This window comes from Leuciscus leuciscus, assembly GCF_965113295.1.
Source record: "Leuciscus leuciscus genome assembly, chromosome: 2".
NCBI classification, from domain to species: domain Eukaryota; kingdom Metazoa; phylum Chordata; class Actinopteri; order Cypriniformes; family Leuciscidae; genus Leuciscus; species Leuciscus leuciscus.
Genome location: NC_138726.1, coordinates 56,227,536 through 56,253,681, shown reverse-complemented (window position 1 = coordinate 56,253,681; position 26,146 = coordinate 56,227,536). Strand labels below are relative to the sequence as shown.

General features: G+C 36.1%; 1 protein-coding gene and 1 long non-coding RNA gene across 2 annotated transcripts in view; one reads left to right on the top strand and one right to left on the bottom strand.

Annotated features, from left to right (window-relative positions):
- LOC309493192 (obscurin-like) overlaps window positions 1–26,146 on the bottom strand; it is a 404,602-nt gene that overhangs the window by 167,779 nt on the left and 210,677 nt on the right. The window contains exons 15-16 of the mRNA XM_082162312.1: window positions 7,993–8,181; window positions 3,721–3,963 (exon numbers count right to left, since the gene is read on the bottom strand). Of these exons, the coding sequence (XP_082018438.1) occupies window positions 3,721–3,963; window positions 7,993–8,181 (432 nt within the window). The remainder of the gene's footprint in view (window positions 1–3,720; window positions 3,964–7,992; window positions 8,182–26,146) is intronic.
- LOC309493344 lies at window positions 11,446–18,968 on the top strand. The gene is made up of 4 exons (XR_014203847.1): window positions 11,446–12,800; window positions 16,040–16,124; window positions 16,265–16,357; window positions 18,371–18,968. It is a non-coding gene; the product is annotated as an uncharacterized lncRNA (long non-coding RNA).

Genomic DNA, 26,146 nt, shown 5'->3' with positions numbered 1-26,146 from the left:
TGCCATCATTGCCACTCATGCCATTGCCGACAGGAGGCCAGCAGTGCCAGCGTGAGGCCAAGATCGCTTTCTATGTGGGATCCACTGCCATATTAGCATTGTCATGTGAGCTACAGATTGAGTTCTGTTGTTTCCCAGTTATTCACGACTCCTCTCCCATGGTCTAAGGATAGTAAAGTGTAATACAATGCTAAATCAGACATATATACAATATATGTGTCCACACCAACCTCAGACCTGCATTCATCCAACAAACTGCTTTCGATCTGAAAGGTATGACTTAAACCAGTTTAGTGCAGTATCAGAAACACCAAAGACAGTTTCCAAGCGGTTGATTTAAAGAGTGATCTACTGTGTAAAAAGCGGCACTGAGATCAAGAAGGATCAAAATCCAGACAGCCAGAATCCAAAGCAATTAACAAAGCATTCAGTGTTGTGGAATTCATGGAAATCATTTCATTTGTGAAACCTCATTGCTAAGAGAATGAACGTATAGTGTAGAGAAATTTGAGCGAGAGATACCAGAAAAATCTGAAGTATTTGAGTAGTAGTAATGCATTTACGAATACACTCAATCTCCAAACTGAAGAAATCAATGAACCTATTACAAATTACAAAAGTGAGTTGAAACAGGGACATTTGAGAGACTGTAATATTTGAGAACTTTGTTGATGTAATGAAACAATTGTCTAGGGTTTCTCTGATTGTTTACAATTAACTGTGATAAATAATCAGACCTGGCCGATACAATCTCAGACTTATATTCTAGTAATTTGTCTTTCCAGGCCTGGTGATGAACAGTGAGTTTACGATGATAAGATGTCTTCATCGCACGCATGTCATCATTATACCAGAGAGCAGAACATACAAAGGAAACAGATCGTGATTTTAAAGGAGCAAATGAGTCCAGGCCAGTCAAGATAACAGAATTTAGCATAGAAACTTTGTCCTCCAATGCAGATGCAGAAAAACAACATAAAGAAGAGTGAATAAAATCAGAGAAATCAGAGGGCTCAATAGATCTCCATTTGAGATAATTAATGATGCGAGAAGAGGAAATGTTTATGTCAGGCAGTTCCAGATTTAAAAAATATATATATAGCCAGATGATCAGACAGCCCTAAATCAGAGGTGGACAACTGAGACACAGATGAACCATTAGAAAACACAAGGTCTATGGTGTGGCCTTTGTTATGTGTAGGACAGTCCATGAGCTGGTTTAACTCAAAGCACTCCAATAAGGACAATAAAGTCTCTTTTTTTTATTTTTTTTTATGTGGATATTAAAATCACCCAAGATAAAAAATTCTCTCAAATTTGAAGCACAACATAGACAGCATTTCTGCATATTCTGATAAAAGTCTTTATTTGTCTTCCGAGGCCTGTAAACTATGGCAGTAGTGAGGAGCGCAGAGACACTCAGAACAAGACATTCGATATGAACTCAAAAACCAAACTTCTACAGTAGTACAAATAGGTTCTATACTCGTAAAACGAGGCATTGGAAAGTTTGTAAGTACATCAGGAGTTAATTTAAATAACACTTGCCTGACGGCTCATGCTACTGCTAACCCGGACACCGACGTCACTTCAGTCGAGAAAAGCACGTAAAAGTCCTGGGAGAAAGCGATGCATAAGGATGTAGTGTAACGACGCCCAGTTCCAGGAATGCACTAATATTTTGTTGGTAGTACCAGTTTTTAACAATTATTAGTTAACACAAGTTGTCAACACTTCGGAAAAAAATTATAATTTGTCGGTACACTACATCCTTATGCATCGCTTTCTGCCAGGACTTTTACGTGCTTTTCTCAATTCAGTGAAGTGACGTCAACGTCCGGGTTAGCGGTAACATGAGCCGTCAGGCAAGTGTTATTTAAACAAACTCTTGATGTACTTACAAACTTTCCCATGCCTCGTTTTATGAGTACAGAACCTATTTGTTCTACTGTAGAAGTTTGGTACCATTCTGAGCATTATTAGTGGGGTAATTTACAAGATACAAATTTGGAGCCATTACCACCCGCACTAACCCATCCGGCTGATATCTCTAAATAAGCTCCAACTTTAGTAATGTTTGGTTCGATGTCATGGTGCAAAGGACCCTAGGTTGATTCTACTCTGAACCATCCCTTTAAAGTCACGTACAAACTCTCTTTCACGTCTGCGTTCCCAACCCAGCAATGTTGGGTTACAGATTAACAACTATTTTCAACCCAATTGGGTTAAATCAACCCAGCATTCTTACCCAACAGTCTCAACCCAGCGTTTGGGTTGAAAAAAATAACCCAGCATTTTTTTTAGTATAATTTGTTATGCTGCAAATATATTAATGGTGATAGAATACAGTATGTAAAGAGCTGTATTTAATAAGATAATAGGGTATAAGAAAAGGACCAAATCTATAACTGTAACTGCCATTGCATGTTTAAAACAATTATATCCTATACTTCAACTCATATAATGTTGACATTTATATATCATTGGAAAGCTTACAAACTCAAGATTCAGCCTGTGAAAACCATTTTGAAATCGGACCTTGCGTTACCATAAAAATGGTAAAAAAAAATGGTAAAATGGTAAAAAATGTTGGATTTAGGTCAGGCTGACTAATTGATCACAGATAACTTGAAGCAAATCATGTGACCAGCATACTCAAGACAGACAGGCTGTATCAGTTTAACCTGTACATTTTATAATTTGTAAAAAAAAAAAAAAAAAAAAAAAAAACAGAATACAAAGATTGTTACAAAAATGTATACAAAGTTAATCCCTTTTTTATACCCAAAAGTGGCAATGTGACTCAGGTGTAACATATATTTCAAAACGTGCTAAATAACAACATGAACAACATTTTTATAAATGTTCTTTTTCAGCACCTTAAGACAATGTTCATAATTAATGTTAGCAGTGTTAGTATTATTTTTTCTAAAGAAAAGTAAGTTTAATATATATTTACTTATCTCAAAATCTGAATGTCCTGCACCACCGGCAGCCATGTTGGATTTAGGTCAGGCTGACGAATTAATCACAATTTTTTTTAAACAAATCATGTGACCAGTATACTCAAGACAGACCATGCTGTGATAAATGATAAAAGGATTTGATGAAAAAATCATTCTTACGCCCCAAAAAAAGACGACAAAAACTATGTTACACCCAGATCACATTGCCAGTTTTAGGGTTAAATCATAATTTTTTTTTAACGCTATTTAAAATACGCAGTGTATTCGTTCAGCTGCATTTCCTTTCCCTGCTCTCCCTCCATCTCTCTGTCACTCACACGTCTCTCTCACATACATACACACACACACACACTAGGGGTCGCTAACCTCTTCAAAACATTAACAAAGGCGTAGATTGATGACGCAGTAAATGAGAGTGGAATCATGGCATAGAAACACAAGCATAGAAACAAGGCCCTGCCATAAAGTTATTTCACTACTTCTGTTTCATTGTGACTTTAAAATATTGATGTGAGTCCTGAGAGTTATAAACTCTATAAAGTCACTTCAGTTATGAAATACAGTTTTCACTCTCAAAATCACTGATAACACATTATCTGTCTTATAAAGACACACTTTATGTCGTTGTGCATCTGACAGAATAATGACTAAAGGTGAATTACTTCAGTCCTCTTGGGTGATTCAGAAGAATATTAGAAAAGTGTTGAACCACAAATACTGAACAGATTAAACAGATGTGAATATGAACACTCACCTGATACAGTCAGTGTAACACCAGCACTGATGTCTGATCTCGTTGCTTCACATCTGTATTTATCACCATCAGACACAGATGTGATGTTGTAGACTCTCTCAGTGATGTCTGGAATGATTGAATCATCTCTAAACCAGCTGTATCTCCACTGAATGTGTTCTCCTCTCTGTATGGCACATGTGAGAGTGACTCTCTCTCCTATGAACACACGCTGATCTGGCTTCACCGTCACTACAGGTTTCACTGAGAAACAGAAGTAAATATTGAAAATGTGTGTTATGATGTGTGTTATGATGTGTGTTATGAGCTCAAAATGTCCTTATGTGAAAAACACCATGATATTAAAGACCTAGTTTGTGTTTTTGACAAAAAACAAACAAACAAACAAAATATTGGTATAAACCTGTAGTCTACTGTACTAACATCTGCACATGAAAAACATGAAGAAAACCTTTGAATCATAGCATGTGTCCCGTTTCACACTAAAGTGCCCCATTATGCTATTTTTAAGGTTCCTAATTTTGTTTTGGAGTCTCCAACAACAGGTTTACATGCATGTAAGGTCACAAATTATTTAAAACTTTATCGCCAAAATGAACTAGCTTCCGGCAGACGGCCGTACGCATCGATTTACACCAGAAGAGTAACAACTGAACTTGAACTCAAAGCTTACGCTACTCCTACATCTACGTCATACATCGTCAAGTGTTACTCTTCTGGCGCAAGTCGACTTGTGTACGGCCGTCTGCCGGAAACTAGTTATTTTAGTCGACAAAGTTTTAAATATGGAAATTTTTCTTACACGAACGCATCGCTTCACTTCAGAAGGCCTTTATTAACCCGTCAGAGTCTGTGGAGCTCTTTAATGATGGATATGATGCACTTTTATGGACTCCAAAAAATGGATTGTGTGTCCATTCACTGCCGTTATAAAGCTTAAGAGCCAGGACATTTTTTAATATAACTCTGATTGTATTCGTCTGAAGGAAGAATGTCATATACACCTAGGATGGCTTAAGTAAATAGGAGAGTAAGATGGAGTAAATCATGGGTTAATTTAGATTTTTGGGTGAACTATCCCTTTAACACTCCAGTTACTCTGCATGAACCAAGCTGTTGACTTGAATCAGGGACAAATTGTACATTTCTTAATGTTTTCTCATGAATCTGAAAGAACTATTTTGTGGAAAAAAATAGAAAAGAATCAAAAGTTCTGCTCGTCGAAGCAGTTCTGCTGCGTTTGATGTTTCGTAACGAATTTCTTCTCATAATATTGTATCATATAATCATACATTCTTTGTTGAAATATGGGTGAAGATTTTAAATATTCGAACTGAAGGAATCCCCACCCAGATGCAAGGATATAGTCTCTTCTAGCACACAGAGCCGCCGCTGCATGAAGAGTTGCCAAATCCACGTTTTCTTCCTTGGAATTGAGCTACTTTTACACTTTTGCTGCGGGTTGCATATTTTCAAAACTTGTCTTTATTATATGTTTCTAGCATTTGTAACTTTTACAACAATTGTAACTTTTAGTCTCCGCCGAGTGAGGCTGCGCGCTAACACCGCGGCCTCGACTGTCAGTAGCTAGCGCAGCTCTTCAGATCAGGAGAGTGAGGTTTACACACACAGCTCTTACTGGAGCCCGTTATACCATTAATGACAAATTACATTCATTCTCATTTTTTATACAGAAAAATTACTGTATTATTCATACAATATTTTTCTGTTGTCTTAAATAACATAGAAATGTATGTAAAATTACAAAAACAATGGTGATAATAATTTGTAAAATCACCACCAGATGGTGCAAAGGGACAGCTGACACTATAGAGGTGCAGGTATGACATCACTTACAGGCCAAAACACTGAAGCGAGCTGCATTTTAGCACAACTTTCTTCATCCCGAAGTCAATGGTTTTTGTATGTTTTTTTTGTTTTTTTGTTAAATGGCTGAAATAAGGTCTAAAGAAATAAGACATTTTCACATTTTATTCTACGACATAATACATCAATATTAACTGGTGATGATATAACATCATTAGGGGTGTAATGGTAAAACTGGTGGTTCGGTACTTACCTCAGTTTTGACATCACGGTTCGGTTAAGGGGGAGAAAACTAAACATAATTTTTTTTTAAATTTTTTTAAATAGTGGTTTACTGAACAAATTGTGTCTCTGTCTTTAAATGAATTCAGTTATAATTAAAAGTATCTTAAGGATAAATTATATATATATATATATATATATATATATCTCTGCTAATCCTGTAAACAATCAGGAGCCCTTACTTGCACATTACTATAATATTAAAGGGTGACAGCAGAGCCTAAATTCAGTTGTTTTTATTATATTATATTATCATATTATTATTATTATATATATATATATATATATATATATATATATATAAATCAACACTCAAATAACACATTGTATTCAAACATATAAACTGCACATAAGGCAGTTTTTTGCATTAACTTCTAAATCTAATTACTCCAATTCATTGTTGAAATAATAATTTACAGTGGCTGTCATTTTCATGACAGATATTTTAAGCATAGGCTACATTAAATAATGAAGACATCACTAACAGGTTAAGTAAAATAAAATGAATGTATAATATAGTGCATATATTTAGTGAAAGAGATCATTTCTCTGCTGACTAACAAGCTGTGGACACTGATGGACTTGCCTGAGGTAAATGTCTACGTGGCATATTGTCTACAAGCTGTTTTACTAATGTCTTTCCTTCACTGAAACACTGATTGAGATTACATGAGATATATGTAAATAAAAAAAAATTAAAAAAATGTTTTTTCACCATAACGGTAACATCTTTATTTTTTTCAATAAAACATCAACAACTAAACTTGTGTAAATTCAACAATAACTTTTGTTTGAAAGAAATAATCAAACTGGATTGTAATAAGTGAAGACGCTGAGATCTTGAGAGATCTGTTAGTGTTTAAAGTTCTGTTGGGATTTAAAGTGTTTCTGTTGTGTGAGTTTTGTGGGTCACCGTTGTGCTGAAGAGAGTCTAGTAAACCTATTCAGGGCCAGTTATACAGTGCTTAGCATAAGTGAACACACCCATGCTAAAGTTGACTAAAAAGAGGAATAAAAAATTATCTCGAAAACTCTAACCTTTAAGGACATACATTTTCTTTGTGAATGAATAATGTATTGTGCTGAAGAGTAGAGCCTGTGCTTCAGTCAGGAGAAGACCAACACACACTGATGATATGTGGCATTGCTTTAAAGGCAGTAACTGTGTTGTTGCAGTGATAAATACATTAGCTCATGCATGTGTGCTATGCTATTGCTAGCTAATGGTTAACTACAAGACCATTACATATTACAGAGAATGTTTGATCACAATAATCCAGGATATATCTGTGAAACAATATGTTTTTCTATAAAATGTTTATTGAAATTGTCTTTAACAGTTTTTGTATTTTATTCAGATTAGGGTCTTTTAGAGCTGGTGGCGCGTCTTGGACGGTGTGAGCGTCGAGGAGAGTTGAAGTCAGGTCAACTTTATGGTAATGAGCTATGATGCGGTTCTAGCAAAGTAGAATAAAAATGTCTCTTTAGTCAAAAAGGTTCCTGACCCCTGACCTAAAGTGTTTGAGTGTCAAATCAGACTTTGTTCACGGACAGATAATGAAGATCATAGTCTGGTATTATGCAAATTAGTTACTTTGTTGTGTAGATAAGTTACGGAAGTGAGACTGGAAACACTGACGACTCGTTTCTGCAGTTCAGAATCTATTCCTTTAGGAGACAATAACTCTATTTATCTGCACTTTGATCTTTACAATTTTGCAGACCTTTTACATTCAAAAACAGCAACATCACTGCATGACAGGGAATATTGAAAAAGCATAAGAAATAGGGGTACAGTAGGAGTCCATTTCTGTCCCCCAAGGTACAATCTACACTAACGTACCCCATAGGGCTTATTATTGTACCTCAAGGTACATATATGTACCTTTTGGGGGTCAAAAAGCATTAAAAGGTACATATATGTACAGTTTATTTTAAAGGTTAAGGTACAATATTGTACCCTTGAGGGTACAGCCCCAGTGACAAGCCATTGTACCCCTAAAGGTACAATTATGTACTTTATTTTCTGAGAGAATAATGAGTGAAGAGAATTGCTTCAGTTGTCTTAAGAACAGATGTGGCTGATACAGAAGAATATAAGAAAAGTGTTGAACCACAAATATGGATTTTAAATGAGCAACACAGTTGAATATGAACACTCACCTGATACAGTCACTGTAACACCAGCACTGGTGTCTGATCTCGTTGCTTCACAGCTGTACTGACCACCATCAGACACAGATATGATGTTGATGTCGATGACTCTCTTAGTGTGTGAGATGACTGAACCGTCTTTAATCCAGCTGTATCTCCACTGAATGTCTCGTCTCTGTATCTCACATGTGAGAGTGACTGTTAAAAAAAAAGTGAGTGTTAAAAAAAGTATTGCAGTATCAAGATCACTGTCATGAACTAAAAAAAAAATGAGTTTGCTTGTGTTGATGATTACATTATAAATAAATAAATAAATGTATTGTTAAAACTAAATAAAATATTTATATTTAGTCCACATGTATGCATGACCTTTGAATTAATCAAGCATGTTCAAATTGCAGCTTGTCCAACATTTACAATATTTACTGTACACAAGTTAAATACATTTTCAATAAGACTAGTCAAGTTGTCTTATGATACCATTAAATTAATATTCATATTAATGTTATTTACACACTCTTAGAAAGGATGTGTTAAATGACTCAACCCGTGTTAAATTCTTACACTTTAATGCGTGAGCTTTGTTCATTAACTCCTTTATAGTGTTAATTAGGGGTGGAACGGTACACAGAAGTCACGGTTCGGTTCATACCTCGGTTCAGACATCACGGTTCGGTACAATGGAGGGAAAAGCAAAACAAAAATGTAGAAGGCAATTTTTTTTTTTTTATTGTGCATGTCTGTAGGCTGTTCCACCAAAGGAAAATAAATGTTTTAAGCCTTGTATTTTTTAAATAAGTTTTATTAATAAAGTAAAGGCATAGAACCAGTTTATTTGTAGTGCATTGCCAATAGTTTTATATAATTAGTTTATTAATTAAATTAATAAAAAGACAAAAAGACCTTGAAAAAGATATGTTTGGTAATTGTACCTGAATGAATTTAAAATTAATTTGCTATATTTCAGATCAATATTTGTTTTCCTTAAAATTTTAATAACACTAACTTTATTCTCATCTGAATTATAAATAATTTATTTCTGTATAAAATAATACTACCATTAAAAACAAATTTGATTTTCTTTTAATCAATGTAGAATGTGTAACTTACTCTCTGTGTTGGGTGACAGTTGTAGGTTACAGTTTGACAAGAGTTTACAGTTTGACAAAAGCACAATGTTGTGTTTTATTACGAGTGTACACAAATATAAGTAAACACTTTGCAGTTTGAATGATGTCCAATGAACAAAATGAGTATGTTTTTATGTTTCCACTGTTCGATCGCTCCAGTAGCACCTCAATGCAGAACCATATGGACAAAGCGTCTGTGACGTCACCCATAGACTTCTGAAGAACGGTTTTGAGGCCGTTTATGGGGGGTATGGGCGGCGCCATATTTCAATACAAATGTTCAGAAAGGATAACTTACAGGTATGATTTGTTGTGTCAGATCATGGCCGAGACGTCAAATTTCAGGAATTCCACTCGGCGCAGCCCAGCAAACACGCGACGTCAGATAGACGTTCAGATCATGTCTGTATAACGTCCGTCAGTTCAGAACCACTTTTGTACGTCCTGTGGACGTGCAAAACAGGTTCAAAATTTGAACGTCTGACTAGGACCCCCTATGGACGTCTGTGGACGTGCAAAACAGGTTCAAAATCTGAACGTCTAACTAGGACCCCCTATGGACGTCTGTGGACGTGCAAAACTGGTTAAATATCTGAACGTCTGACTAGGGACTCTTTTTGACGTCTGTGGACGTGCAAAACAGGTTCAAAATCTGAACGTCTAACTAGGACCCCCTATGGACGTCTGTGGACATGCAAAACTGGTTAAATATCTGAACGTCTGACTAGGGACTCTTTTTGACGTCTGTGGACGTGCAAAACAGGTTCAAAATCTGAACGTCTAACTAGGACCCCCTATGGACGTCTGTGGACGTGCAAAACTGGTTAAATATTTGAACGTTTGAATAGGGACTTTTTTTTACGTCTGTGGACGTGCAAATCAGGTTCAAAATCTGAACGTCTGACTAGGGACTCTTTTGGACGTCTGAGGACGTGCAAAACTGGTTCAAAATCTGAACGTCTGACTAGGGACTCTTTTGGACGTCTGTGGACGTGCAAAACTGGTTCAAAATCTGAACGTCTGACTAGGACCCCCTATGGACGTCTGTGGACTTGCAAAACTGGTTCAATATCTGAACGTCTGACTAGGACCCCCTATGGACGTCTGTGGACGTGCAAAACAGGTTCGAAATTTAAACGTCAGACTAGGGACTCTTTTGGACGTCTGTGGACGTGCAAAACTGGTTCAAAATCTGAACGTCTGACTAGGGACTTTTTTGGACGTCTGTGGACGTGCAAAACTGGTTCAAAATTTAAACGTCTGACTAGGGACTCTTTTGGACGTCTGTGGACGTGCAAAACTGGCTCAAAATCTGAACGTCTGACTGGGGACTTTTTTGGACGTCTGTGGACGTGCAAAACTGGTTCAAAATTTAAACGTCTGACTAGGGACTTTTTTGGACGTCTGTGGACGTGCAAAACTGGTTCAAAATTTAAACGTCTGACTAGGGACTCTTTTGGACGTCTGTGGACGTGCAAAACTGGTTCAAAATTTAAACGTCTGACTAGGGACTCTTTTGGACGTCTGTGGACGTGCAAAACTGGTTCAAAATCTGAACGTCTGACTAGGGACTTTTTTGGACGTCTGTGGACGTGCAAAACTGGTTCAAAATGTAAACGTCTGACTAGGGACTCTTTTGGACATCTGTGGACGTGCAAAACTGGTTCAAAATTTAAACGTCTGACTAGGGACTTTTTTGGACGTCTGTGGACGTGCAAAACTGGTTCAAAATGTAAACGTCTGACTAGGGACTCTTTTGGACGTCTGTGGACGTGCAAAACTGGTTCAAAATCTGAACGTCTGACTGGGGACTTTTTTGGACGTCTGTGGACGTGCAAAACTGGTTCAAAATTTAAACGTCTGATTAGGGACTTTTTTGGACGTCTGTGGACGTGCAAAACTGGTTCAATATCTGAACGTCTGACTGGGGACTTTTTTGGACGTCTGTGGACGTGCAAAACTGGTTCAATATCTGAACGTCTGACTGGGGACTCTTTTTGACGTCTGTGGACGTGCAAAACTGGTTCGAAATCTGAACGTCTGACTAGGGACTCTTTTTGACGTCTGTGGACGTACAAAACTGGTTAAATATCTGAACGCCTGACTAGGGACTCTTTTTTACGTCTATGGACGTGCAAAACTGGTTCAAAATTTAAACGTCTAACTAGGGACTCTTTTGGACGTCTGTGGACGTGCAAAATTGGTTCAAAATTTCAACGTCTGACTGGGGACTTTTTTTGACGTCTGTGGACGTGCAAAACTGGTTCGAAATCTGAACGTCTGACTAGGGAACCCTTTGGACATCTGTGGAAGTGCAAATTTGGTTTAATATCGAACGTCTGAATAGGGACCCTTACTGTGGATGTGTGTGGATGTGCAAGAAAGCCAGGACTCCTTTTGGACAGAAGACTATTTCAGTATCTGAACCAATCTGAAATGTGTCATTGTGAAATGCAAGAAGTTTTTTGACAAATAGTCATACGAAATACTGGTAAATAAAAAAATAAAAATAATCACATTATTATGAAAATGGCAAATGATATTGCATAATAAGTTGATATTATGCAATCATTCTAAAATGAATAAATTATTTACAATTTATTTAATATATGGATTAAGAAATAGAAACTGTGAAATTTCTGAAAAATTTGTATTTTGGATGTGAATGTGTGCTCAAACTTGTACATTCAGTGCATGCACATTTCCAGCATTAAAAGCAATTCAGTAGAATTACAACCCACTATCAAGTGGTGCAGAGCACGCTTCATGATTCTCTGGATCTTCCACATAGGGTTGAGCCCACAAAGGGCCTAAAATGTTACAGATTTATATTAAAAATGTTGGAGTGGGATCATATGTGTATTTTTGTTTTTGTAAAGACTCCTAATTCAATGCTGATTTAGCACATATCTCATCACAAAATGTCCTGATGTCATTGGAGGACACAGAATCCTGTACTGATGAACAAATATAGCGAATACTTATGTGTGAGATTAGGGTTAGGGTTAGGATTAGGGTTAGGGTTACCCTACCCCTAGCACAACATATTTCAATATACAGCAAAGAAGGAAAATCAGAAGCTAAATCGATAATAAAGAAAGAAGTTATGAGAATGTGGCAGGAACAATAGAATAGAGGAAACGGGAGGGGAACTATTTTTATAAACCCTTAGGTTGGGGTACGAAGGGGGAAATCATTGCAATGTTATTGTTAGGGCACACTAGACTAAACAAAACTCTGCATCTACTAGGCAAGCATGATACTGGTTTATGTAATAATTGCAATGTACCTGATCAGCAGAGTATTGTTATGATGTGTAATAAATATGATAGCAGTAGTCAAGAGGAAAATTTAGGGCATGGGAGAGATTTTAAAAGAAATATTAAATAAATCGTCAGGCCATAAAATAATTTAATATTTATTTTTAGTTTCTAAGAGCTACCAAGCTGGATAAAATCATTTGTTTTATTTATTTATTTCGTATAATGACATAGCATGTAAGCCAGAGATCATTTATAACCTGAGGGTGGCGGTAATGCACTAAAACAGTTTGCGACCGCCGTTAAAAAAATCAAAGAAGAAGAATCGCACGTCACACTGCAACGTCACCAGGAAAAGTAGTATCCTGCTGATGAAAGAGGCTGCTGACACGTGGAGAGAGACACTGCCTTAATTGGACTAAAACAGGTAAGTAAACATTTTTAAAAAATAAATTGAATATGTTATTCAGTTAAGAGATGATATCAGATGAATTGGAAGTCACACATGCCCCCTAATACCTTGAAAAACTTCTTAAAACTGCGGCAATTTGCGCGGTCACATTAACCGAAAAGTCGACAAATGCGCCCGCGCGTTTTGCAGTTTTTTTTGTCTTTTCACATAGCAGCAAAATAGACTTAAAATACTCCGTCATTTATGGTCATACAGACTTGAAATATGAAAAAAATAAACTGTAAAATGTATTTTTTATGTGTCCACTTACAATCGAAACAAAACATTATGCTTTTGTGTGCTTTCTGCCTCCTTCTCCATGAACTTTTTTTCTGGAGCAGTTCTCTAAACGTAAGCAAAACTCAGCAAATACACACTGGCAAGAGTAATCTTTATAATAATTTAAGCGTTTACTTTTTAATGATCTAATTCAAAACGAAAGAGAATATTCTGTTTATGTAATCTATATAAAAAGAGAGACGTTAGTCGTTCTCATGGCAACTCATTATCTGCTAATCACCCGCTGAAAAGCGCGCGCTATTCAAACGCAAATATCTTTGTTCTAATATGAATCGCGTTTGTATCTGTAGGTTTGTATGTGTGATGAACGGCTCAGATGCTCGATTACTACAATTACAACATGCTATTTTTACATGAACGTAACGCTATTATAGTTTAGCTTTTCCGTAACTATATTGCAATACTGACATGAGTAAAAATCTGCTGAAATATGTTCATGAAATATGTTGTTTAAATAAAATGCAATGTTTTAAACGTATGCTATTACACTGCAAATTAAAATTTATACGCCCTATATTAATGTATCATAAAAAAATATATATGTTTGAGACGAAATATGAATGTTTTTAGACAATAGTAATGAATCCTTAACTTTGAAATACGTATGATAAAATGTATGCTTTTTACAAAGGAAAAATTACACTTGGAGTAGTTAAAATTGTAATTGTTGACTTTCATATTATTGTTTCATTAGTCACAAATTTGGGGAGAGGATAAATATTCCAAACCTTTCTGAAAATACAATATGATGATTAACTGCACAATTACTAGAAAAGTTTACCTTGAATATTATAAAATTTGCTTGCATAAAAATTTGTTTAACTTTAAACCAATTCTGTAGAATGGCCCATATATCCTATTTGAACAGGATTTGTTTCCAGGTATGACTGTGGGCTTTTGACTTATATTTATATTAGAATTATTTTGTTGTTAACTATATGCTAAATAAATTAAAAGCAATATGTGTCTGTGTGTATGTGTGTGTATATATATATATATATATATTAGGGCTGTAGCTATCGATTATTTTAGTAATCGAGTATTCTACGGATTATTCCATCGATTAATCGAGTAATCGGATAAAAAATTGTGGTGATTAAAAATAGATCCAAGTGAACAACAGCCTTTAAAATTACTTAAAGACAAATAGGTAACACTTTACAATATGGTTCGTTAGTTACTCAGAATGAACAATATTTATTTCTACAGCATTTATTAATCTTAGTTCATGTTAATTTCAACATTTGCTAATACATAATTAAAATTAATGGTTGTATTTGTTAACATTAATGTAATGAACTAACATGAACAAACAATGAACAGCTTTATTTTTTATGAACAAATGTTAGTTACAGATGTAGCTATTGTTCATTGTTAGTTCATGTTGATTAATACATTAATGTTAACTAATGAGCCTTATTGTAGTGTTACCCAAATAACAATAACAAGCAATAATTATTGGTTCAAATAAAGTATCAAAGTAATCATATGGGTTTTATTGAACAACGCTGTTAAAATACACCATGTAAAATATATGATAACTAATAAACATAACATTTAATTCAAATGTCAACTTAATCTTTCACATTTGGTCACTTCTGTACGATAGAAATGCAACAGCTGCCGTCATTTCTTGAAAAGAACATGTGCACGTCAAAACATGCAAGCAGTGCAAGGGTTAAACTTCTATTTTGAAATCGCGATGAACAACAATTCGCACATGAGAATATATGCGATTGCGAATATATTTCAGAATATATTCAGAAACATACTTATGTATTCTCCTGTGTTGGCGAAGATTTATAAATGAGCTGCATTACGAATCTTGTGAAACGGCGCAGACTGCGTGCAGATGAACGTTATAAGCCACACAAACTCACAGCATGCAAAGATGGAGTTTGAGAAACCCGAGACGCTCCACGCATATAAATGATGACAGTAAGTTACTATGAAACACGCGTCCGGGGTTTTGCGTTCCCAAATGCACATTATTGGAAACTTAAACAAACAGCACATGCAGAGACTGAGTATGTGTGGAGCAGCGTTTACTGTGAACGGAGCTGAGGTAGGCCTACTTTTAACACAATCTGCACGCATGTAAATAATTCAACCGTCATGCTTCTCTGTGGGAGAAAAAAAACAGTGCATATATTTATTTAACTTAATCTTAGCCTTTGTGATTTCACAATATCATGATTGTAAACAGTTAAATATATCGCGTAGCCTTAGAAAACTGTGTAATGCGGTTCATGGACTCTCGTCTGTGGAATGCGCCACTTCCGGTATTTTGCCGGTTACTCGACACGGGTAAATTGCAATCGAGGATTTTTTTAAATCGAGTACTCGACTTTAATCGAGGAATCGTTACAGCCCTAAAATATATATATAGTTATGCGTTATATATAGTTATATATATATATATATATATATATATATACACATACATATACATTTCTTGTCAGCCGTCGTCTTAGGTGTGTCTTCTTAGCTACAATGAAGTTTTAAGAGTTTTTATCCAGTCATCAATGGCTTATTGATCATTATAGGTGTTATCAATAATTAAGTTGTTGTTGCTAGTTTGAGTCGAGAAATACACATTTCAGCATTATCATCACTAATCTGTGTGTGCATTTTCCTTGAGAACCAAGCAAGTTGACTCATGAAACCATTTGTTTATTATATTGCGATCGCATATCTCAATCACAATATTGACCTCAATAATTGCAATATGACATTTTCCCCAAATCGTGCAGCCCTAGCCAGAAGTATATAGATCTCTTTACACTGTCCGCTCAGTACAACAGAGGCAGGAGCTCCGCACTCAGGGTTGCTCGAGTTATATGGGCACACAACTTGCTACAAGAGCTCCACTATTACGAACAATAAAGTAATATTTGACAAATTTTGTCTTTCAGATTATGAAAATGTTCAAAGGCCAATCTCAAGATACTCTGGGAGGTCTTTCTCAGAGCAGAGCTATCAAATGGTCACTTCTAAGAGGTTTGTATAATCGATTCCAGAAAACAACAGTGTCCCATGCCCCCATTTCTTTAATCCACTCTTGGCACTCTCACCCATGCTACAGTTCCTGTAGATTACCACACACATGTAATTTCTAAATGGTGAATTTGTTTCTTCAGGCTCTTTACCAACCGGCTGATGGCAAAATTCAATATGAAGGGGAAGGTGAAGAAGCGGAAACTGCCTCTAGAGACGACTAAAACTTTTGAAAGGTAAAGGTACACAGCGCACCCCCCTTAAGCTTTTAGTTAAAGCTTAACTAAGAGACAAATTATGTTTGATATGTTTGTTAAAATGATACCCAATTGTACTTTTTAAACTGGTAACCTACTGAACAAACTTTAAAAAAATTGCAAATTGAAAAGCACATGCTACATGCATAAAGTTTAAAATCACAATGAACTAATTTCTTTGTTTTTATACTTTAAATAGATCTCCAGTTTAACTGAATTTTTTTTACATTGTTCTATTTTAATAAATTAAAAGCACTCAGATAGACAAAAGTAAGGGTAACATTAAGACAAATCAAGACAGAGTTAATCATTCAAGGGCTGTGAGTATTTTCTCTTTGCCTTTTGTTTTATTCACATTAATGGTGCAATCATCCGAAGGTTTATTAGACTGAATGCAGATCAAATAATACCAATCTCCCCTTTTCTCCAAACTATTTACACCAATTTAAGATATTAACTGTGTTTAAGTGAATACTCTCCAATCCGGTCATTTTGACATATTTTGTTGTTTATTTGATGGTTAAATGCGCACACAAAGCCTAAAGTATAATTTGCTTGTCTAGTTGCGGTCGGTTTCGGTGCGCACACACATAAGCCACCTTGAAGTTGGAAACAGTGTCCCTTGCTCGGATTATTGTTCATTATTACATGGCTTGGTTGAACTCTAATGTAGAAAGCGGTGTGTTATTTCTTGATAACAGAACTCTGCGAAGTATAACACACCGTTGCCATGAAAAACAGAGCGGTGCTATAGACGCAGGATTCTAACCGTAGAGACGGAACAGAGCAATACAATCCTTTTTAAATTAATAAAATCCTTTTTAAATCAGTTTTTTATGTCAAATTATAAATTTATTTGGTGGGTAGCCATGTAATAAGCGAGATAATGTAGAGCGAGGCGGTTGTTATAGCGAATACAACCCCTTCAGGCAGATTCAAGACCCCTCCGCATCAGCCTGTCGGGGTTCTATTCGCTATAACAACTGCCTTGCTTTACATTATCCCTTACTTAAATAGCTCTTTATTATCAAACAAGTAACCGCAATGCAACAGTAGAGACTGCATTTTACAACAACTCTCTTCTGCATTGCAAATATCAAAAATGCTTCATAGACAGATGATTTAATATTATCTCGTATAGAAACGGCTGGCAAAGATAGAATTTGCAAGATAACATCTATTTATCATTAATAAATAGTAAGTGCATTTTCTCAATTTCTCCAGTACTGACAGCAGAACTGATAACGTTGAAGCTGGATACTTCACTGGCTTACCTCTTTCTAAACTCATCTACAAGTAATCTAGTATTTACTAAAATGGAAGTTATAGTATCTAAAAGCATTACATTTGGGCTGTGCCTGAGAAATTTTATTATATGCAGTCTCTCTCAATTCATAATTGCTATCTTAAATATCTTGTCACCCAAGGCCACTGTCTATTGCAGTCTTACACCTTCCTAACATACAGCGATGCGAGTTTACAGAACCCATTTTCAGTCATTTGTTTGCTGCCATATACCACACCATTGGTCACTGTAGTATTGCCACTTCAAGGATTAGTTCACCTCAAAATGAAAATTTCCTGATAATTTACTCACCCCAATGCCATCCAAGATATTCATGTCTTTCTTTCTTCAGAGGAAAATAAAAGTTTTTTGAGGAAACATTCCAGGATTTTTCTCCACACAATGGACTTCAGCGGTAACCAAATTGTTGAAGTCCAAATCAATGCAGTTTCACGCTGGACGTAGGCAGAAGTACCGCCCCGTTGTTTACAAAGTGAACTTGCGAAGACTAAAACAAACCATTTTAAATAAACTGACAAAAATCCATAAATATGTCATTCAACATACAATAAATTTGAACAATCCTCCTCCACGCTTGTAAACAATGAGGCGGTATAAAAATATTGTATGTTAACTTGCAATGTTAACAATGTAACTGGTTTTCTTTACATACTTATGGATTTTTTGTTTTTGTTCAACTCTTGCAGCTGCAGTCATGAAATGGGATAAAGAAGCTACAGAGGCTACAATCAAGCATCATGCAGCAGAACATCTTAAACGTGCCGTGGAGGGCATACAGGGGTGGAAATGAGGAATTTTACATGAGTACTGTAAGGCATGTGTGTTTATTTCTAGTTTAGGGGACTTTATATCTCACTCCCCTTTCCAACCACCCTCCCCCAATCTTGGTCTGGAGTAATTTGTTTTTTGTTCACTTGGCAGTTCAGTGTAACCATTAGAGTTGTTTTATTTATCAGCCTGTTCATAATTTGCTGAAAACCTCATTAAAGATGGAAAAAAAATTGTAATTTCAAACTATTTTTGCATTTTTTTATCAATAATCAGATGTCACTTATTTCCAATTGCAAAAATATAAGGCTACTAAAACGTATTTGCATGTTTTAGACAGGTGCATCAAAGGGATAGGTATTAATTTATTATTTACAATTTTAAAGCAGTAGTTCTGCACACTGCTTTTTACTATGACTACAATGAGTTTTATTGAATACCATGTTGTCATCCAACCTTGGAACAAAAGCCTGTTTGATGACCAAAACATGGTTTAATAAAGCTAATAGTAAAGCTAATTTGGTTTCGTGCATCTTAACTTTTATGAATGTTCTTTAGACGTCTGTAACTGACGTTGAAATGACGTCGTGAAAACTTTAATTTACAACATTGTAAAGATGTCACTTGGACATCAAAAATCAACATTTAAAAGAGACGTCTAATGAACGTTCAATATGTACGTCAAGAGTGAACGCTAAAAAGACGTCTAAAGACGTCAAAAACAACTTTCATTCAGGCTCTTCAGCGGACTTCTTCTGAACGTTCACTTTTTATGTCAGTTGGACGTCAACAGTGAACGTCAAAAAGACGTCTAAAAAAGACGTCATAACTTTCATTCTGGCTACTCAGTGGACGTCTTCTGAACGTTCACTTTTTATGTCAGGTGGACGTCAACAGTGAACGTCAAAAAGACGTCTAAAAAACACGTCATAAAAACTTTCATTTTGGCTCTTCAGCGGACGTCTTCTGAACGTTCACTTTTTATGTCAGTTGGACGTCAACAGTGAACGTCAAAAAGACGTCTAAAAAAGACGTCATAAAAACTTTCATTCTGGCTACTCAGTGGACGTCTTCTGAACGTTCACTTTTTATGTCAGTTGGACGTCAACAGTGAACGTCAAAAAGACGTCATAAAAACTTTCATTCTGGCTCTTCAGTGGACGTCTTCTGAACGTTCACTTTTTATGTCAGCTGAACGTCAAAAAGACGTCTAAAAAAGACGTTCAAGCTGACTCTTCATTGGACGTCTTTTGAACGTTCACTTTTTATGTCACCTGGACGTCAACATTGAACGTCAAAAAGACGTCTAAAAAAGACGTTGCAAAAACTTTCATTCTGGCTACTCAGTGGACGTCTTCTGAACGTTCGACAAAGACGTTGTAATGACGTCGTTTGGACGTGTCTGTGCTCAGTGGGAGCCTATGCTCGTTGTCAGCTGTCAATCAAGCTGTCAATCGCGCCCTTATTTGTCATACATTTTATATCTAAATACGATCTAAACTAACGAGTTAGAAAAAAATTCACCCCCCTCACAGTTGTCAGGCACTCGGAACCTATCGAAAAATACAATAAAAGTCCATGGGACCAACCTGTAAAAACATGAATTTATGCTGTGAAAACGGACATTTTAACATGGACCTGCCCCTAGCGGATTTTCGATGTATTGCAGTTTTTCGCACTTCCGGGTAGGCTTCATTTTTCAGATTAGAATGTTGACGCTTGTGCAGAACACGAGATCCGGGGGGCGGAGACTCTGAACTAGGGTGACCAGACGTCCCGAAAAATTCGGGACAGTCCCGAAATCTAAACTGTTGTCCCGAATCCCGAATCTGGCCCTAATTGTCCCGAAAATTATACTAAAGCAAAATCTTGAGTAGTTATTGTCTGATAAACATTAAAAACTGTCTGCGGAGGTTGAGGCCGGCGACACACTGGCTGCGTGGCGTGTCCGTTTTTATTTCGGCTCCCCTGTTAACAGGTTAGAGCTTGCACACTGCCTGCGTGACACGCTGCGCGGAAAACGCGTGCATGCTATATAGAACCGACGCCTATTTTTCACGCGACACGCAAGCGTGTTGGAAGCGTTTCCAGGCAAAATAGAATAGGAAAAGATGTTTGTATGTCATTTTGACATGAAAACATATTAATAAATGACATTTTGATGTTTGAAAGTTTAAGTTTTTACATAAATGCAGATATAAATGTAATAAAAAAATATATATGATCGATTTTCAAATATTGCACCTGTCAATACAGAACGAAATATTCTGTAGCCTATTTTGCCTATTATTAGAGCGCAAGTTGCTGCAGCCGCGAGGACAAAATACTTCACTACACAATTATCTCGTTATTTTCGTTTAAGCTTATTAGCGTTAGGCTATACTGAAAGGTCTGATTTACGCACTGTTACTTACAACAGTCATTGTTTTGTGGCAGACTAAAGAATAATGACAGACTGTTGATCTTTGAATAAAAATATGTTTGGTTCAGGTTTGAAATTCATTATCTTTTATTATAGGCTACATACGCAGTCTAATATCATAGAAGCCCCCCATCCCGTCACCCCAGACCCCAGACCCATAGAACCCCCCCCCCCCCCCCCGGGCAGCTATTTCGGACTAACAAGACCAGGCTCCTATCTAAATGAATGGGCAGAGAGTCAGAACTGCACTTTCACTGGTCACCGGGACATAAAAACTGCATGTATAGAAACAGCAGTAAAATATGATAAAAATCACTGAAAAAGTTTGATGACTTTGCCCCCAAAATAAAGTTTAAAACGCCTTTTTCCCCACAGGTTATACTTTACTGCGCATGCGCAAGGGTTCACGACACCAACTTCATTTACGTCTCTATTCAGAATGTCGGTGTTGTGCAATAATGGCCCTGTCCCAAATGGCACACTCCGGACTTGTGGACTTCCTCAGAGTCCACACTTTGGTGACGTCATGTAGTGCAGACCTATAGGGCCCTTGGCGCGAGTCCACGAGGGCGCATTGAGAGGTATTTTTGGGACAGACTCGATCGGCATGCCGGAAATAACGGTCTGGTTGTTGTTGGACAGGAGAAATCATATTTTTGCGCTCCGACGTCTTATCTGCATGTCCACTACACAGCCTAATTTTACAGTTCTATATTTTGATATTATGCAAATCACCTGGGCATTAGACAATAGATAAATCATGCTTATTTAAATGATGTATACAGTTGTACATAATAATACATAATGTTCCATTTGAACTAAGATTACAATTTTAAAATATAATTTAAACATATTTTTTTCAATTTACAGGTTTCAATATTCATACTATGTTTACATATGACTCAGTAAAGCCCTGCCATTCGGTTCTATTTATTTAATGAATCATAATGCGATCGTATTATTAAACACGCTATTATTATGTTTGAGACATCAACCACTGGTCGATGACCATAATGTTTGTATAAACTGTAGGTAACAACTGGTAAAATGTACATTTAGGTCATAAAAACAGTAATATTTTCTTCACAGCCATGTCAACAATTATCCGTGAGTGAAATCTCCTCCCATCTGTTGTCTGATTGGCCTTTCGCAAGGATTCCTGGGTAGTTAAAGTGCGTGGAGCCTGCATCTATGCGGGCTTCGTGGAAGACCGCTTCAAGGGTACAAAGGGGGCGCTGCTGAGCACACTTCAGAGCGGTAAAATGCTGAATGGGACGGCCTACGGACTCGTAGACTCAGCGAGCACGCGCAATTCAAGTCCACGAGACCGAAAGTCCGCATGAAGTGCGCCATTTGGGACAGGGCCAATCAATGTCAATATTGTTCTCCATTATTTAAATATAAGCAGGTTTGCACTTTATCAGTAATAACAATGTATTGTATAACGTTAGGTCAGTTGTTTTAACTATTCATTAACATGAATCGGTTCAAAGGAGTCATTAGTTCGCGAATTGGACGTGTCATACGGTTGTGTGATTATCCCAGCAGTTAGGACATGGACATCCCACAAGGTTAGTGTCAACACAGAAAACATTACATCACTGGATAGGTTTTTTCATTTATTTAGAGAGTAATTTTATGTCAGCTGAATGTGCGGAACGCATTTCAGAGAAGATAAGGCAACGTATTTTAGCACAATTCACACCCAGCGGTAATTCAGGGGAAAACAAATCTCCGAATGCTCCACATGAAACTTTGGTCTTCCGACCTTTTACCATAATGTCGTTTTATTTTGATTGATATGTGCGAGGGAGAGAGAGCAAGACAGCGCTTAATTTGGAGACGGTGAAGTCTTGTTTACATTTTCGCCTGGCTCCGAAGAGAGAGAGAGAGTGCGCGCGCGACCGGGGCTCTCTCTCTCTCCGCTGTCGCAAAACCTCAACTGTGCGCATGCGTCAGTGGAACCAGACGATAGGCTTAAATGTTTCCCGGCTTGACTTTTAAAAGCAGATGATTGGCTTTCCAGCGGGAGGGGCGGGACATGTGCATACATCCGCCATCTTTGCCGTTACGGGTTTTCCTCATATATCACTGATTCTTGAGAGTCGGGACAAAACATGTCCCACATAGAAAAGTCTAATTTATAGCAAAAATTAAGAAATTCATCATGATTGACATACTTACAAAGTTAAATCTAAAGGAATTGTATATACCTATCTGATTTTTAGAATAACCCTTTTTATCTTTTTGGGGAAAATTTGTTTAAATGTATGGTCTGTGGTTAGAAGGTCCATGTTATTGCACTTGTCCTCAGCAAGAGGTCACAATATTAACCATCCCAAAAAACTTTTAAAAAGCTCTACAATTATGAAAACATATATATCAAATAAAAAATAAGGGGTATAAATATAAAAAACAATGCATGGAGTGAACATCAAACAATATTTTCTATAAAAATCTGCCTATTAAAGTTGTGTCCTCAGTTTCTGTCAACTCCGTCAGATTTTTTCATAAAGCTCTTTAAATCAGGAAATAGCATGGTCAGCTATATCCCTGAGGACCCCTTTTCATCTCCCTGCCTGTGGTGAATGCAGCACTACCATACATTCTCTGGTACATTTTACTTTTTTTTATATTTTAGACAAACAATGTCAATATTCCTATGGTCACAGCTGCACCATGTCAATACCATCTTTCTGTTAAGATACTTTTTTTGAAACCATAGTGGATTGAATTTAAACATTTTAGTGAGGTTATTGGGACAGCTAGCAACTGAGGAAAAACTACCTAGCTGCAGTGTACAATACATGTTTTGGCAGGAAAATACATGCCCTTACGTCAACTCCGTCAGACGTCAACTCCGTCAGGTTCTATGTCTGACGGAGTTGACCTGTAAGCTGACGGAGTTGACAAATCCACCAATAACCTCTTAATGTGCGAATATAATATTATTTGTGAATATAGTGAAGGGTTAAACTGTTATTTCAGGGTTTTATTTACACATAAATGCACATACATAGCATGCATTACATTATTTAACCATACACATCTGACTTGTAGAGAATCGGCAGGCAGTGGTCTGCTTATTATTGTGTAACGTGTAACTTTGCCAGCACTTTAATATATATATTTATATATGTAGAGACAGAGATAGAGAAATGAGAAGCCAGTGTAGGGCTGGGCGATATGGCCAAAAAAAATGATCACGATCTTTTTTTTATATCAGTCGATATCGATAATTATCACGATAAATGTCTTTCAAGTTTAAAGGCAGATTTTTGCTCCTAAGTGAAAGTTGTAGAAAACAGAGCGTTAATTGTGGTTTTAAACTACTCTTTATTGTCAGAACATATCATGACAAACAGGTGAACACTTCACAAATCTGAGGTAAAACATTCAAACATTTTCCGTCAACACCGTCAGTTTTTCCGTCAACACCGTCAGTTTTTCGTCAACACCGTCAGATCTTCGTCAACAGCGTTGGATGTTTGTATGTTTTTGTTAATTTTTTGGGGAAAAAAAATATTCTTCCTTCAGTTTATGTTGTTTTTGTAATAAAGGACCATCTGATCTACATCCTCTTATGTTTTATTTATTTAAGGAATTTGTTTTTACAATATTGAAATTAAAATCAAAGTTTGAAAATGCAAATATTTAGAAATCTGAGTTTTCAGAATAGTGTGAAATCACAACTTAAGTTTATATATTGTATTTTTTTTACATATCAGAGTAACTAAACACTATTACAATATACTTCAGAACTTTAGATTCTTGTTGGATTTGAAGAATTCAAATTGTATACTTTTTAGTGTGTCTGACGGAGTTGACACAAATCCAGTGGTTAAATAGCTAAGACCTTTCTCTGCAGAAACATATAACTCTAATTGATATAGTGTGTATTTTAAAAAAAAGTTTTTTAAAATGTGTTTTGTCCTGACTCTCAAGAATCAGTGATATATATATATATATATATTTTTTTTTTTTTTTTTTACGAACTTTATGAACAATGCACAGGACAATAGGTACAGAGAACACTACAAATACTGTGCAACCTGCACAACAAAAAATGACATGTACAGACCAGAGGATAATAACATAATTAATATATAGAAGGGGAAAATTAAAAATGCAGTTCCTTCAGGAGATGAAATGTTCTTGTAGCCTTCATATTTTGCATGTTTTCTATTGTTTTGTAATATGATTTAAAGTCCAGATGAAATACATTAAAGCAAGGTTGTGAATTAGACCATTTACATTTGTGAATATGGTATTTTCCGAAGATAATAAACAGTTGAATAACAAAAATTTAATTTTTGGACAAACCACACGAATCAAAGTATAACATGACATCAAAAATATTGATTCTGATGTTTACTTTCAATTTTGTGATTATAAATTCTTCCAAATCAGACCAAAATTTTTTGGTGTACATACAGTGATAAAATAAATGAAAAATAGTCTCCCTATTTGATTGGCAAAAGACACAAGACTCTTCTATATTTATTTTAAATCTTCTTAGCGTATCTTTAACAGGATAAATTTGATGTAAAATTTTAAATGAAACTTCTTTTATTTTATTATTAATACAGTATTTATAAATAGTAGTATTAGCCTTTTCCCAATTTAAATCACCCATGGTTGAATACCAAAAAAACTTTGCAGCAGGAGGAACCGAGCACGAAATTTGATTTCTAATATATTTATTGGTGTATTCTTTCTTTGTAATGTCTGTATCTCCAATAAAAATTCTATTAAATTCAGCACTAATATCTGTGAATGATATGTGTTTTAGAATTTGAAGTGAACCTGTAGGGATTGCATCAAATACAACTGCGTATTCTTTTGGTGTCACTGGGAAGTTAAAGTTCTGAAGAAATTCTGAATATGACATGAGCAAACCATCTTTGTTCAGTAACTGTCCTACCAACAGAATTCCTCTATCAAACCATGGCCGACAAAACAGAGACTTCTTTTTATAAAGGATTTCTTTGTTATTCCAAATAAAGTATCTATGTGGACTAAAGTTATGTTTATAAATCAATATCCAAGATAGAAGGGCTTGTTTGTGGAAGTCAGCTAATATCAAGGGAATTTTATCAATAGAAAAATTACATTTCAGTAGAAAATGTATGCCACCAAGAGTATTGAACAAATATGATGGAAAAGCGTTCCAGATGCTGTCAGGGCTTTTCAAGAATTCTATAATCCATTTAATTTTAAAACTATTATTTATAGTATGAAAATCCAGCACTTCCAGACCACCTTGGTCTCT